Source organism: Neopelma chrysocephalum, unplaced genomic scaffold (genome assembly GCF_003984885.1).
Source record: "Neopelma chrysocephalum unplaced genomic scaffold, ASM398488v2 Primary Assembly neopelma1_100, whole genome shotgun sequence".
In the NCBI taxonomy this organism is placed as follows: domain Eukaryota; kingdom Metazoa; phylum Chordata; class Aves; order Passeriformes; family Pipridae; genus Neopelma; species Neopelma chrysocephalum.
In genome coordinates this window covers 1979005-1993563 of record NW_020897763.1, presented here as the reverse complement: position 1 = coordinate 1993563, position 14559 = coordinate 1979005, and the positions used below count along the sequence as shown (strand labels likewise).

Genomic DNA, 14559 nt, shown 5'->3' with positions numbered 1-14559 from the left:
TCCTTGTGTCCCCAAAGACAACTGAGTTCCTGCTTTGGTTTAATCTCCATCACAGGAGAACCCTGGTCAGGCTTTTGGCATCAAATCAGATTTGGTGATTCACTTTCAAAGGAAAGGTCTCCCTGATTGCTCACTGTCCTTCCTCAGCTCTTTGTTTAGGCCAAAGGGAAGCCTCTCAGGGCTTTGATTCTTCTAATTTGCGTTCTTATGGTTTTTTTTTCAGTGACTCTCATTTGTCCAGGCGTCAGGGTGAATACATCCCTCCAGGCTCTGAAAAGTGATATTTCAGCTCCATCACTCTTGAAACCAACCCTTTAAGACCCCACAGGTACAGCCCATACCATGATTCCCTGTTAAAGAATAATCACTGGGAATGATGCTGTGATGCAGTGAGATACCACAGCTCGCCACCGACCTCTGAAAATCAGCTGACACATTGGTGAAGAGTCAGGTGAGCTCCCTGTGGACTTTTCCATGGATTGTGAAGGGCTCTGGATCACAGCTTGAGTGAGATGTGTGGGTTTTATTCCACGTCCTCAGCTTATGCTGTCACAGTCCTGACTATTGATCCTGTTCACTGCTCCCAGCCTGTGCAGAGTGCTGCACGCCCCAACCCACGCCTGCTTTGCTGCTTCCATCAAAACCAGGGATTTTACATTGCAAAGCACAGCAGCAGCCCAGGGCCATTCCCCTTTGGAATTGAGGTGCCAGCTGGAAGTGTCAACAGTGGGAAGGAGCAGGGGTCTCAGGCAGGCAGCTGCCAGGGCTGAGAGGATGCTCAGTCCTTTCTCAACTCCTGCTCCTCTCCCGGGAATTAAGCTCATCCCACCTGCTCCCAGGGCAGTGTGGGAGCTGGGGAAGGGTGCCTTTGGGCAGGCTGAAGAGGAAGTGGATTCACAAAGGGAGAGCAAAAGGGGTTTTCTCCTCTCAGAAGTTTCCAAACCTCAGCGTTCTCCTGCCGCTCTGTGACTGCTCAGCCCCGGGGACACTTTCCAGCAGCGTCAGTCATTCACTTCCAGCAACTCCGGGCAGGCACAGACCTGTCCTGGCCCCTCCACACCTTTTCCAACATCCAAACCCCTTCCCACCATCCTGATGAGGGGATGGAGCCCTGGAGAGGAGGTAGGTGAGCTGTAACCTGACCTTTGAGGTCCCAGCCTTGCTATCGGTGAGGTGATGACTGTTGCACTGGGGATGTGAAAACACAAATGCTGTTGGGGCTGCTGCCCTCTGGGGAAGTCCATGATTCAGGAATAATTTGTGTTTCATCCTTGGTGAAACTCAGTGTCTCTCAGGTAACAGCCATTTTCCAGCACCTCCCTGAGCTGTGACACTGTTTTCATTTTTTTAAACGCAGCTAATACTTTACTAAACCAGAAATATTGTGTGGTGTTACTGTAACACAGTCACATCAGACCCTACCCAGGGTGATGCTTCTCAGTCTTTATATTTTATGGCTTGGTCTCAGAGCTGCACTTCAGCAGCACAAGGTCAGGAATTTGAATTCCTGTGCAGTTTCTGCCCTGGCCCTGTCAAACCCTTCCACAGCCCTCTTTTTCAGGTAAGGCACCAGCCTATCCCCTTCCTGGTGTTCAGGGAAAATTGCTTCTCTGCTTCATCACTTCTTCATCATTGCTGCTTCCTACATTGCTTTATCTGTGGAATATTCAGCTTGTCCCACCCTCACTGTGTCTGTCTGGGTGTGATCTCCCCGTGCTCTCCCACGGATTGAGTTCCCTGGTCTGCTGAAAGCCACTGATATTCTTTATTGCTTGTGCATGAGAACACTTCAGGCCATGTCTGGCCTGCAGGTGCTGCCCTCAGGTTGAGAAAGCTTAGAGGAATCAAAAGCATCAGATGCTGTTCTAAAGGGTTTTCCAGCTGCCTTTAAAAGAAAATGGGACGTTTTTAAAATGTGCCTTCTGCCCTATGAGAGCCCACTCTGTTGGAACTGTTGGTGGGATGAGCCACTTGGTCTCCCAGTCCAACCTGCTCACTCAGACTCTGCACTTCCAGCCCAGCCCCATTTGGCATCAAACAATTCCTCCTAAATCACCGCTCGAAGCTGAATTTAAGCAAAAAAAAAGAGATCAAGCTATAGCAAATCGTGGTAGCATTGAACAGTGTGTGTGCTTGCTGATGGCTTGGTGTGATCCTTAAGGTAGAGCCGGTCCCAGTCGCTGCCTCCTCTCGATCCCTGACCTTCAGACCTGCTCCTGGGAGGGGGACACATCCAGGGCAGTGCTGTCCCCCCCGGAGCTGCCCTGAGCGATGCTGCCCGAGGTGAGGAGGAAGGTGGAGTAGGCGAGGTCAGCATCCTCCTTGGAGCTCTGGGGAAGGACAGGAGGACACAGTTAGGTGGCTGGGGATGGCCAGCAGCACGTGGCAGCATTTTGTGGGCTGTGAGGGTCTCAGGATGACACGGGCAGAGTGGATGAGTGGGAGGATCCAGAGGGTCATGTCAGTGTTGATATGAGCATCACTCCTCTGCTCGGCCCCGGGAAGACCCCAAGTGTTTGTGGGTTTGGGACTCCATGGCAAGCCTGTCCCTGTGTGTTGGCATCCAGCTCCCTGTCCTAAAGCTGCCAGGCTTTACTGGTTTCCTCTTTCCTTTATTGCTCCAGTCCAGCTCTTGGCACTTACAACACCCACATCTCACCTGTGCGTAGGGACTTGGAAAAACACAGGCTTGCATCTGGCACCTTCAGCTACTGCTCTGAGTGCTGCCACTTGACCATGACCTTCCCCAAAGGGAGAGGGGGGAGTAGAGGGCAGGGAAAAGTAGAGGCAGGGAAAGGCAGGGATCACAAGAACAAGTCACAGCCCTTGCAATGGCAGAGCCCTCCCTGCCCACCTGTGCCCCCTGAACCACTGCCCACGTGTGGGAGGGTTGGAAGGTGGGATGTGCTCTGTTTTCTGGCCAACTGCTTATCCCAGTGTTTCACATCTATGGTAACAACCCCAACTCTCCTGATGCAACCTGGGGCTGAGCTGGTTTACTGTTTGAAGCAAGGTGAGTGCTGTTACTGTCTCCACTAGAACATGGGGTCAGGAAAGGGGTAAGGTCCTTCCCACAGAGGCTGATCTGCAGCAGGTGCTGAATCCAGGTAAGATGGAGAGCACCTGGGTATAAATAAGGCCCCTGGAGGAAGGCAGCCCCTTTGGCAGAGACTGGAGGGCTGTGGCTGTGTCTCCCAGGTCAGTGGCCTCTCTCCTGCCTTCTCTTACCCTTTTTGCCTTCTTCACTTCGGCAGCACTTTCCGGGGTGTCCTTGGTGGTGAACTCTGCAGGGAGGCAAAGGGAGGTGTTAGGGAGGGGGGCAGTGGTGGGCAGCACTTCTGTGGCTTTTGTGGGGTCCTTCTGCAGACCCCTGACCCCGGGGGGGGCTGGAGCTAGCACCCTACCGTCCCCTCCCATGGCAGTCTCCTGGCTCTCCTTCACACAGGCGCTGTTGCTGGCACTGTAATCCTTCACACTCTCAAAGTCTGACATGCTGATGTTCGTCCTGTAGCTCCCAATGGACACCAGGTCTGGTAAGAGAGGGGGAAAATAAATAAATCCTCTTTTTAGAGCTGGTAGGAGCACGTTGGCACCTGAACCCTCTGTGCCAGGCGATGCTGTGGGACACAAGGTGCAAAGCACACCCAGGGGTGGGCTCTGTCTCAGCTGGGCACTCTGTCCTGGGTGTTGGAGCTCCAAGGATGGGGTCAGTGGGACCAGCAAGGTCCCTTCCCTGCCCATCACATGGTGGGTGACCAGGAGAGCAGCTCAGCCCAGCAAAGACACATCATCTTAATATTGCTGATGTTTCTTGAGAGGCAAGAAAGGCAGGGACTCACCAGATCTCTTCATCTGCCTGTATTTAACGATGGCAAAAGCTGTCACAATGATCAGGAGCAGGGCAGCAACGGGGCCCAGCACTAAAGCAAGAGTATTGGAGCCATGGTCTTGATCAGAGCTGGAATAGAGGGAAAGACAGATCACTAAAAATGATGTATTTGAAAGTCCAGCAGCCTAAATCTGTATGGGATGGTAACTCTGAGCGAGCCTGATGCAATTCACTTAATGAACTGGATCCTAATAAAATTAAAAAAAAGCCAAATAAAAATATAGTATATTTTTAGTATATATATATATATATTATATAGCTGTGCCTATATATATATATGTATATATATATATAGTATAGAGGTTGTGCCAAAATAGCTGCATCAGCAGCTTGGTTATAAATGTGTGAAGGAAATTTCTCCAGTACTAACAGAAGTACTTTCAAGTAGTTATTTTGTATCTGGACTATCTAATCATTCCCTTCTGATACCATTTTCTTGAACTACAGAGTAATTTTAAGTCATCTTGCCCTTTGCTGGAACTTTTCCCTCTTCTTTTCCTCTGATGTTTTGAGCAAAGTTCTTTTGGGACAAGAACTTTTTTTGTTGCTAAACCACACACGCGATGTACAAACCCACAATGGGTTAATATAAACCTCACAAAAATTATCAATGACAGGGGAAGGAGAGAACCAACCTTGCTGGGGCGGCTCCACTTCGCACCCCAGAATCACTGTAGGCTCCTCCTCGGGGTCCAGGGCCAGGCTCAACATGGTTGGGGAACTCAACATGGTTGGGGATCTCAGCATGGCTGGGGGCATCAACATCCAGGAGCTCTGGGTTGTGCTTGGCATCCCTTCCTGTTGTATCCCAGGGAAGGAAGTGTGGTTAGTGAGCAGCAGGATGGAGATGGGGACACAAAAACCAGCTGGATGTGTTGGGTGGACGTGGAGCTGCTGTGGGTTTTGGCTCTGCATGAGGGGCTCTTTAAAATGGGGGTTTGAGATCTGAAATAATCTCATTCCAAATAATTTGCTGCAGAAATCTCAAGCAGGCTCTGTCTGCCTATAAACTTTTTCAAAAGTCTTGCATTTCTAAGTTCTGCCTCTAATGTTTCCAGAATGAGTTTTGAATAGTTGCTTTGCTTTTATTTCTATCTCCTTGACCTCCAAAGGCAATGAAATGAGGTTTTCACTTTGACCATCATCCACTTAGGATGTCTAAATATGGGATATCCGGTGCTCTGCTTTTTTCCTCTGCTTCTAACAATATTCCTCCAAGAGAAAAACCACCTTACTTCCAAAATACTGCACCAAAGCTGAGACTAAGCCCCCTGCTGTTGGTGTTAGCCTTTCCTCCCCTGTTGCACACTTGTTTCCTAAGATAAGAAGCTCCCTGGAGCAAGATAAGTCTCTGAACCAGATCAGTTCTTCACCTGGTGAAGATGTGGCTGAAACTAAATGATGCTACAAATTGTAACAGCAATAATTAGGAAGGACGGGGGTAACAGTAAAATTGGTGTGGAAGGAAGTGAGATTTAGACCGGTGGGGACCAGGAAGCCAAAACCAATGAGTGGATGAAAACACTGATGGCAAAGTTGTGATGTTGGCACCTCGCTGGGAGGCTGCCCGGGTGTACAGCACTTGTGTTTTGAGGTGCTGCAACCTAGTGGCTACCGAGAGGACTTCCCCCGGTGCAAGGCAGCGTGATCCACAGCCCGGGAGAGCAGGAAAATCTCTCCCTTGGGGCTCACCTGTGGTCACAGACAGCTTCACTGCCATGGTCTCCCCGAAGACGCCGTCGCTCTTCACCCCGCACCAGTACCACCCTGCATCTTCCTCCGTCACCGAGTCAAAGCTCAGGATAACTGTCCTGTTGGAAGTGCTGCAGGTTGCCTGTGGCCCCTGCTGGCTCAGATCAGAAGCTGGCAGCATGGAGCAGCCGCTGGGGCTCCACTTGCACCAGTACTTCTCGAAGGAGTAGTAGGCGCACGTGTAGGCGCAAGTTAAATCGACCCGTGAGCCCACTTGGGCCTCCACTTTCTTCTCTCCTGACAGTTGAGGTTCTCCTGCAAGGGCAAATGGAACATCAAGGCTGGTGTTAGTGGTTGCAGTGGTGGGAATGGTAGCTAGCAGGTAGTGGTGCTGCTGCAGATGGATCTTTGAGGGAAAGTGCTCCCTACATTACTAAATTAATGCTAAGGATGCTCTTTATGCATCTCTGGGGTGAAAGCTGGGGGGCTTTTTTTTGCAAGGCTTAAGAAATATTTGCACAAGAAATTTTTGTGAGTGTTTTCTCACAAAACTGAAACCATGTGTTTCAATTTTAGAGCCACTGAAGCGAGTTCAGGCTTGGATCTCGCGTCTCTTCCCCAAAAGCCAGATTTGCTGGTTTGTGGTGCTTAGGAGGTCGTTTTGTACCCACTGAGCAGGCAGAGAACTGCCAAAGCACCACCTCGTACCTTCTATGACCTTCAGCTCAGCTGAGGATTGCTGGTCCTTCGCTTCAGCTGTTATGCACCAGTAATAGGCGTTGTCTGCCTCACTCAGCTGGTTCAGGATGACGGTGATGGTCCTGTTATCTGGGTTCTCAATCATGGCCACTCTTCCCTCATACTGTGGCCTCACATTGCCTGTGCTGTATATGATCCAGTTATATCTATTAGCTTCCCACTTGGCCCAGATAATTGCTGAGGATTTCTTCAGAGGGTCATAGAGGCACTCGAAAGTTGCTGAACTTCCAGTTTTTGCGGTTACCTTGGTCTTCGTTTGATGGAAGTTTTTGTCTGTCGATAAAAATGACATGAGCAGTTACAAATGCCTCACTTGTGTCCATGTGAGACATGCAGTCTTCCAAGAAAATAAATATTATCAGACCAAACAAAGCCCTTATAGCTAACGCAAGGTTAGGCAAAGCTCGGGGGTGCAGCCAGCAGGAGGAGACTGTCCTGGCACTGCCAGGAATTGATCCTAAAGAGTCTGTCAGGCCTTTCTTTTCCCCAGGTTCACTGGTTGCTTATTGGCTTTGTGTACGGACATTTCAAAGCTTTTTTCCCTTTGCTAGAGGAAGGGCAGGTCTTCTCCTTTCTACATCGGTCATATTGAGATTTAAGGAATCAAGACTTGAAGAGACAGTTTGTTTGTCTCAAACTGGGAGGTGGAATTTGTCTCCTGGAGTTTTGGGCTGGGGAAGATAGCCAGCCACTGCTGGGAAAGCTAAGCCTTGACACAAGCTTTATTAGTGATGGTTTAGTGCATTACAGACAGTTAAATAAATAGGAAGAAGTATCTAGATGAAGAATAGGATAATAGCAGCCTGCAAAGGGAAATTAAAGTTCTTGTTAAATAAAGTGAGATTGCTATCAATGCTTCTAAAGAGAAGCAGAGATGAAGTCTAAAATGCACTGGGAATAGCTTACCCTCATAGATAAACACATCCAGTTCCTTGGATTTTCCATTTTTCCCATATTCACCAGCCCCACACCGGTACAAGCCTGCGTCTTCCCAGTCCATCTGAGTCATCATGATGTTGACTGCGTCTGCAGACAGTTCGTGGCTCAGCAGAACTCGCCCTTTGAAATCCTCATCGATGACACCGTTTTGGTTGTCGATGATGTCATGGCAATCGTCTCCCTCCATCTTGCACAGGTATTTCCTCCAGGTGGAATATTCCTTCCCAAAGCTGCAGACCACGGTCCAGGTGCTGTACAGCTTCACGTAGAAGAGCTCAGCTGCCTCGGGTACAGGTGGATCTGTGCATACAGAGACACAGTCAGGGCCTGCTGCCCGTGGAATGAAAACTGCTGTTTGCTGAGAGCAGGGAGCCCCTTGAGCTCTCAGACACTGGACAGGAGATCTTATTTAAAAGAGGGGTGGGGAATGTAAGAGAATATAACATTTTAAGAAGCCCCAAAGCTGTAATTACCTTGGGAAACACTCAGAGTGACTTTGTAGGAGAGCCCTCTGCCATTGTCACCAACACCACACTGGTAAGTGCCGGCGTCCGTCAACGCAAGTGAGGAGATGTTGATCTGGAAGTTTTCCGCCTCTGGGTAGTCAGTGAGGGAGATCCTGCCCTTGAAGCCCGAGGACACATAGCCACCGGTGGAGGTGACAGTCCCACAGCTCCTGCCCGACTGCCTGCACCAATATTTCCTGTCGTGTTTGTTCACAGAGGTGGGGGGGTAGAAGCATTTCACGGTCACCGACCCGCCGACCACACCGTACACCTGCCGCGGCCCGAACACGGGGCTCAGGACTGCAAGAGGGAAAGGCTGTAAATGTCACCTCTGCCACCCAGCTCAGGAATCCCAGGGTGAGTGTGGACCCAGGGCTGCTCAGCACCAGGTGCCCCGAAAAGGTCCCGTGGCAGTGGTGGGCACTGGTGAGGTGAAGCTGCTCCCCGAAGGTGCCACCACAAGAGCTGTGCCCCAGGCCAGTCACACTTACTTGTTGCCTTGGGGGCATGTTTGCTTCTTGCAGATCCAGCTGGGAGGAGGGCAAGGAGGAAGATGAGTGCTAGCAAAGCCATTTTTCTTGCATTCCCTGGAAAAGACACAGAAGTTGGTGAGTAACCGCACTCGCAAAATTTAGCTCTGTCATCTAAATCTTTTTTGCTTGGAGGATGTGAGGGTGGTGGCTACTTGAAGGAGAGAGAAATATGTTTTTTAATTGCTTTTGTCAAGGAATTTAATGGGAAAGAGGAAGCTGATAACTCTGTTCTTGCCTGTGGGTCTCTTCATTTTTGGTTTTCAGTCCATGTGCAATGATGGTGATGGATTACTCCAAGTGCTGGATCTGAGGGAGGTCCAAAAGCCTCACTTTTCAGAGCAGATAGGATGGTATCAGCAGGGATCATAGAATGGTTTGGGTTGCAAAGAATCTTAAAGCTCATCTGGTTCCATCTCCTGCCATGGGCAGGGACACCTTCCACCAGCCCAGGTTGCTCCAAGCCCCATCCAACCTGGCCTTGGACACTTCCAGGGATGGGGCAGCCACAGCTTCTCTGGGTAAAATGTTCCAGTGCCTCACCACACTCATTGTAAAACTTTCTTCCTTCTGTCATAGAGCAGAGTTCCTGACTGAAGCCTGTTTTTAATTCCTGCTCTTTGATTCCCTGGTCTCTTCAAGGACACGTGAAAGAGAAGAACAGTAATATTTTCGCCTCTACTTTTTTTTCTCCCCTTTCCTCAGCTGCAGCTTAGTGAGCTGCAGGGATTTACCTCAGCCCTGCTCCTCCAAGAATCAGACTTTAACCAAGTAAAGCCCTGTTCCACCTGTCCAATCTACTGCACCCAAACTAACCCTGGGCCAGGACCCAGTGACGGGCAATAACAAACCAAGCTGCATCTCTTGAAATACATCCATAATCTTCAGGATGAATATTTCTGACCTTCCCTTTGTTTTGGACAGAGTGATGGCTCGGAGGAAACCAAGGCTCTTAATTGACTCTGTTTTCTTTGGCCTGAGCTGCCTGTGTTGTTGGACACTGCCCAGGGCAGTGGTGGGAATGTGCATTTCCCAAGCACGGCTCTTGATCTCCCTGCCTATTCCAAGTTCATAGAATACACGGAGCTGGAAGAGACCCATAAGAGATGATGAGAGGTGCCAAGGCAAATCTTTATAAACAATCAGAGGAATTTGATTTCAGGGCATCGAGTGACACTCTTTTATTAAGGGTAATTCCCGGTAGAAGAAAAAAGGGTTTTATTTCCCTGTTAAGATGAAAGGTGTTCTGTTGTGCCTTCTTCCTTGTATTGTGATTCCCACTTGCTCAATGGCTACTTGTCCATGGCTAATAATTAACTCACTGAGCATGAAAAATGCTCTTTCATACATATCCCAGCAGTAGCCAGCAAGATAAACACGACATATTCTGCAGAAAGCAAACAATATGGCACAAAGAGGGCCTTGATATTTGCCCCTGGCTAACTAGCAATTCCTCTGGCTGATGGTCACCTCACTGCCCTCCAGCCCTCTCTCTGTGGTGCAAGTATGATCCCAGCTCAGCCTTCCCATTTTGGTGACATTTGAGTAATCTCTTATTCTGGTTTCTCCTCCAAAAAAATCAACTATTTTTGGGTTTCAGACCCAAATGTTGTTTCATCAGGTAGGGAAGGCTTACCAAGATCTCTTTTTTGGAACAAAGATATGGCTGTCTCCAGAGAGGTGTGCAAGAGTGGTGGCACCAGGGTCTTCATAAGCATGTTGGAGCAGGAAGGAATTTTTCCCTCTCTGTCTCTGGGGACGCATGTGCACTTTTGTCTACCAAAACCAATGGTTCCTGTGTTCTTGCACAACCAGCATCTGCAGCTCTGAGTTGCCTCCAGCCCTGTTGTCTCAGATGCTGTTAAAACCTTCCCCTGCTCCCTGAAGGAATGCTGAAAACTCCCAGGTAGAGCAGGTCTGAGCAGGCACAGCCACTTTGTTACGTAAAAACCTGCGCTGAACCTCCCCTGGATGGCTGGAAACCCCCTCCCTGCCTCCAGTGCTGTGTGGCACGAGGACAGTGACATTCCTAAACCCACAGAAGGGGTGTCACGAGCTTTGCTGGTCGCTCCGCGAGGAGCAAGTGCTGCTCGAGCTGCTGGAGGAGAATCTCATGAAGCTGCTGGTGAAAGAGCTCTTGTTCCTCATGGCTTTCAAAGAACGTTGGCTGAAGAGCAGAAGGTCCAAACCTCAGAGCTCCAGGGAGGAGAAAAGGCTGCTGAGCCCATGTGAAAGGGAGTGCAGGTAAGTGGCTCGTGTTGGTGCTTCTGCAGATGGAAGGGGAGATGTGCTCTAAACCTCACTGCACCTCCACTGAGTGATAAAGACATTTTAATGCTGTGTGTAAAGCTCTGGGGAGGTCAGACACTCCCTCAAACCCTGTGGTCAGTCCCTCTTTCTTAGATAGACATGTCTTCAGTGTGTCTGTCCACAGAAAGTGGCTGATGGTGCCTTTGCAGGCAGCAGGAGATGTGGTAGGAGACCTGTCTGTATTTCCTAATTTACTGTGTGTGGACACTTTTCTGGTTCAGCACTATGGGATTGACCTGGGTTGGGACCATCACCTTCCCTTCCAGCACTGTTGTTTGCCTGCATTTTGATATTTTCCAGGGTTTCCTCTGCAAGTGCTCTCTGACCAGGTTGGCTCTTCCAAACCTCAGCCGTGACAAGACCTTCCCTGCCTTTCTCTTGTGCTTTTGGGAATCTGTCAGTCCTAGGGAGAAATATCTTCAGATTTATAATGACTGGGAAGGGATCAGGGCCTGATCCCCGAGTTATGCAAACATGAGCAAGCAGCTGCTCTGGGTGGGTATGAAACACCAGAGTCCAGTTCCCAAATTCTGCTGACTCAGCTGCACCAGGAGCATGCCAGCTCCTCAGAGCTCCTCATGGAAGTTGCCAGGGATCAGCACAGTCCAATCCATTAGCTATTAACTATTGCTCTTAATAATGACCAGTGTCAAGGCCGTGCAGTGGGATGGACAAAACACGAGGATTTGGTCGTGCCATTTGTCATTCCAGCCTGGGAGCCCTTCTCTTTTGTGGAATGTTTGCTGTTATTCCAATAGTTGAAGAAATAATAACATATGGGTGATATATATATTCCATATATAGGTAATATCTTCCCCTCCCTGAAATCCTTTTAAAGCAAGACCAGCATGAGGGGTTGTACTGTGAGGAGGAGCACTGGCATTTATGCTAGGGGTGATTTATGGAGGTGCTGAAGACCTCTTTGCTCCCAAAAAAGGGCACAGCAACAGATTTCTTCCTGCACAGGACTGGGTTATCCCCATCTTTACTTTGCTCATCAAGGTCACTGCATGTATTACCTTACTGTGAGTTTTGTTTGCTGTAGTGGGACGAGGAAAAGCCACCATTTCACCCCAATTTCATGGAGTTAAGAATGAGGAATCAACTCTCAGATAAAAGATCAAGCTGACCTAAACACATGCAGAAAATAAACATTTCCAGTTGCAAACTCCTTCACAATATGGAAAAGATAAATAGAAGGTGCTCCTTTTGTGATACCTGGGCAGAACTTAGTGAAGATTATCAAGATATATGAAGAAATCAGCAGTTTTTAGGAATTTCTGCAGTGTTTGTGACCCTCCTAGCTAAGACTGTTTGTCAGTTAAACACTGCCCTGCATGAGCAATATATTCCAGAAAAGAAATTAAACAGAACAATCGGACATCCCTCATGGCAGTGACTGAAATCCCAGCTGAGATTGTGCTGTTGGCCTAATTTTATGTTCCTTTAAGCTGTTAGATTCATCAACATGTGACCTAATTTTATATTCCTTTATGGTGTTAGGTATCCCATGCACCAGCTTGTTGCTTTTCAGATAAGAGTGTCATGGCTCACTTGTTTCTTGGACTGGAAAGTGAAACCAACTTTGACACTATTAAACTATTCTATAGTTGAATTAAACTATTCTACAGTTTAATTCTATTTAATTATTTATTTTATTTAATTTTTATTTAATTGTTAATATTTAATTATTTGATTATTATTTAATTTAAGTATTTAATTATAGTTTAATATTAAACTATTCTATAGTTTATATAATATATAATATATTATATTCTATATATAATATATTATAATTCTACTCCTACTGCAGGGAGCAGGAACATCTTATGGCCCAACTCACTGTACAGCCCCTGGATGGGTGGACAGTGCCAGTGCAGGATTCATGAACAATTAGGAGGTGATACTTCTCTGTGCTTCAGATGGAATGTATTAAATCCTATATGAATGTTTTCTTTGCAGAGTGAGAACTCAGGTGTGCAGAAACCCACACCTTCACTGTTGGTCTGAGCGTGAAAGGACTCTCTGATTTCAGTTTTAGGACACTGTGCCCAGACCATTCTCTTATTTATCTTCCTGGTAACTGTATAAGTTTGAGAGCTCCTCAGAGCTCCTTTAGGACATAACTGCACCAATTCTCCTCTTAAATTTCAAAATTTGCCCGTTGTAATTCAAAAGACCGTAATGACCTTAAGCTGAGTAGCAAAGCTTTAGGTTGCTATAGTAATATTTACTAATATTTGTTATTTTCTAGGTTAATACTTAATGCAAATATTGTAATGATAGTTATCCTTTTTGTTTTCTTTTTTTTTCCAGAAAGGAAAGATTAAAAAAACTACTGCAGAGAAGAAAACATAACTGTCATAACCCTGTTCCTGTGCTTTTGAGCTTCTTTCACGAGAAATCAGCCTCCCACCAGAGAGACCTGCTGCTTCCCTACACATGCATGAGGAAGAACCCTCAAAAGCAGCTCCAGACTGTTGCTCTTCTCCTTCCCCACCACAAAGAGGTAGTAAGAAAGATTTTGCATTTCCAAAAGACAGCGAAGCAGCACTACTTACACCTGAAGTTCCTTCTGCAGGATTTTTTGTGCTTCTTGCTTTCTCTTTCGGGCTGACCACTCTTGGTCCGCTGGTGACCTTGAGACCTTCTGTGAGTGTCCTGCCTCCCTGTCCCAGCAGGATGAGGGCACTGGCACTGCCAGGCTGGTTTAAATACTCCTTTAGCCCTGCATTTCCACCTGTGGTGCCTTAAAGGAATAGCATCCAAAAGCTCTGGCAGGTGAGCACCACCCCACGTGAGAGCCGGGGAGCCAATGCCTGGCCCAGCTCTGCTGTCAGTCCGAGGGTGCACCCTCTGATTTACCTCCTGATTACACCCCCCCCATTGCACAACAGCCACCCCGAGGGTGGGTGGGCTCCCAGAAATGGTCCAGGGCACCTCTGCCTCCTTTAGGAAGGAGTCTTTGCGGGGTCAAGTCCGTGGAAACCCTTTCAGCCAGATTTTTGCTTGGACAGGAGCCAGGCAGCCTTGGTTTGAGGATGGTGCCTGTGCCTGCCACAAAGACACTGGGGAGCCTTAGGGGGTCTAATTTTGAGCTCCCTCCTCTTTGTTGGCACTGCAGCATCACCCTTGAGCTGTGACTGTGTTTCCCATTGCTCTGGGCAGGTGAGCCCCTTGCTGCAAGGACTGGACACATCCAGGTGGTTTTTTTCCACATTTTTTTGGAAACCAGTGTCCCTAAGAAGACCCTGATTGGCCATCCCAGTAGAGCAGGTCTGTCTGACTTCCCTGCTCTCCAGCCCCTCTGCCTCCCCCCAGCCTGGTGGGAAGAGCAGGAGTCTGGGTGAATGAAGCTGGTCTTGTCTGTGCAGACCAATAACGTTGCAAGCTCTTTAAAATCAGAAATAATTAACAGGAGCTTTGCTGCCATCTCCCACCTCATTTCTTTGCTCTCCTGCTGTGGGTGTGTCAGGAGCCCAAATACAAATTCCCTGCGAGGTGTGGGGTTGTCAGAAATGGGGGAAAAAAGTAAAATTAATGAAAATGAAAGTATTTGTACTACATGGGATGAATCATTAACCTGCTTTACCTTGTACTAACAATACAAAAGCAGTAATTCCTTCTAACTGGGGGGTCACACGGGGCTTTCCTCATCTGCTCTCAGTGAAAGCTGATGAGTTTGAACAGGATGGCAGCTCCAGCTGTTCCTGCTGTGCCTGGGAGCAGCAGGACCCTGACCTGGAGTTGGGATCTTGAAGAAATTTCTCAGATCCTAAAGCCAGCCTTGGAAGTACCTTTGATTTAGCTCAGGGTGTTGAGCTCCTTTCTTGCCATGAATGTGCAGCTTTGGAGGTGAGGAAGGAGCTTCAGAGGGTGAGGAAGGAGCTTCAGAGGGTGAGGAAGGGGCTTCAGAGGGTGAGGAAGGGGCTTC

General features: G+C 48.2%; 1 protein-coding gene across 3 annotated transcripts; it reads right to left on the bottom strand.

The window, feature by feature from the left end:
- Window positions 1-178: 178 nt before the first annotated feature.
- Window positions 179-13391, bottom strand: PIGR (polymeric immunoglobulin receptor). Of its 3 annotated transcripts, XM_027695428.1 has the most exons (12): window positions 13187-13300; window positions 11645-11755; window positions 8277-8372; window positions 7753-8085; window positions 7247-7579; window positions 6290-6613; window positions 5582-5896; window positions 4525-4690; window positions 3840-3958; window positions 3405-3530; window positions 3229-3284; window positions 179-2330 (listed from the first exon to the last, which is right to left on the bottom strand). In XM_027695428.1, exons 3-12 carry the CDS (start codon window positions 8356-8358, stop codon window positions 2205-2207), a joined length of 1980 nt encoding a protein of 659 aa, XP_027551229.1. In that variant the 5' UTR covers window positions 8359-8372; window positions 11645-11755; window positions 13187-13300; the 3' UTR covers window positions 179-2204. The 3 variants fall into 3 exon arrangements, with proteins under 3 accessions (XP_027551229.1, XP_027551230.1, XP_027551231.1); XM_027695429.1 differs by lacking the exon at window positions 11645-11755 and having other exon boundaries at window positions 13187-13391; XM_027695430.1 differs by lacking the exon at window positions 11645-11755 and having other exon boundaries at window positions 4525-4687; window positions 13187-13390.
- Between the last annotated feature and the right edge of the window lie 1168 nt (window positions 13392-14559).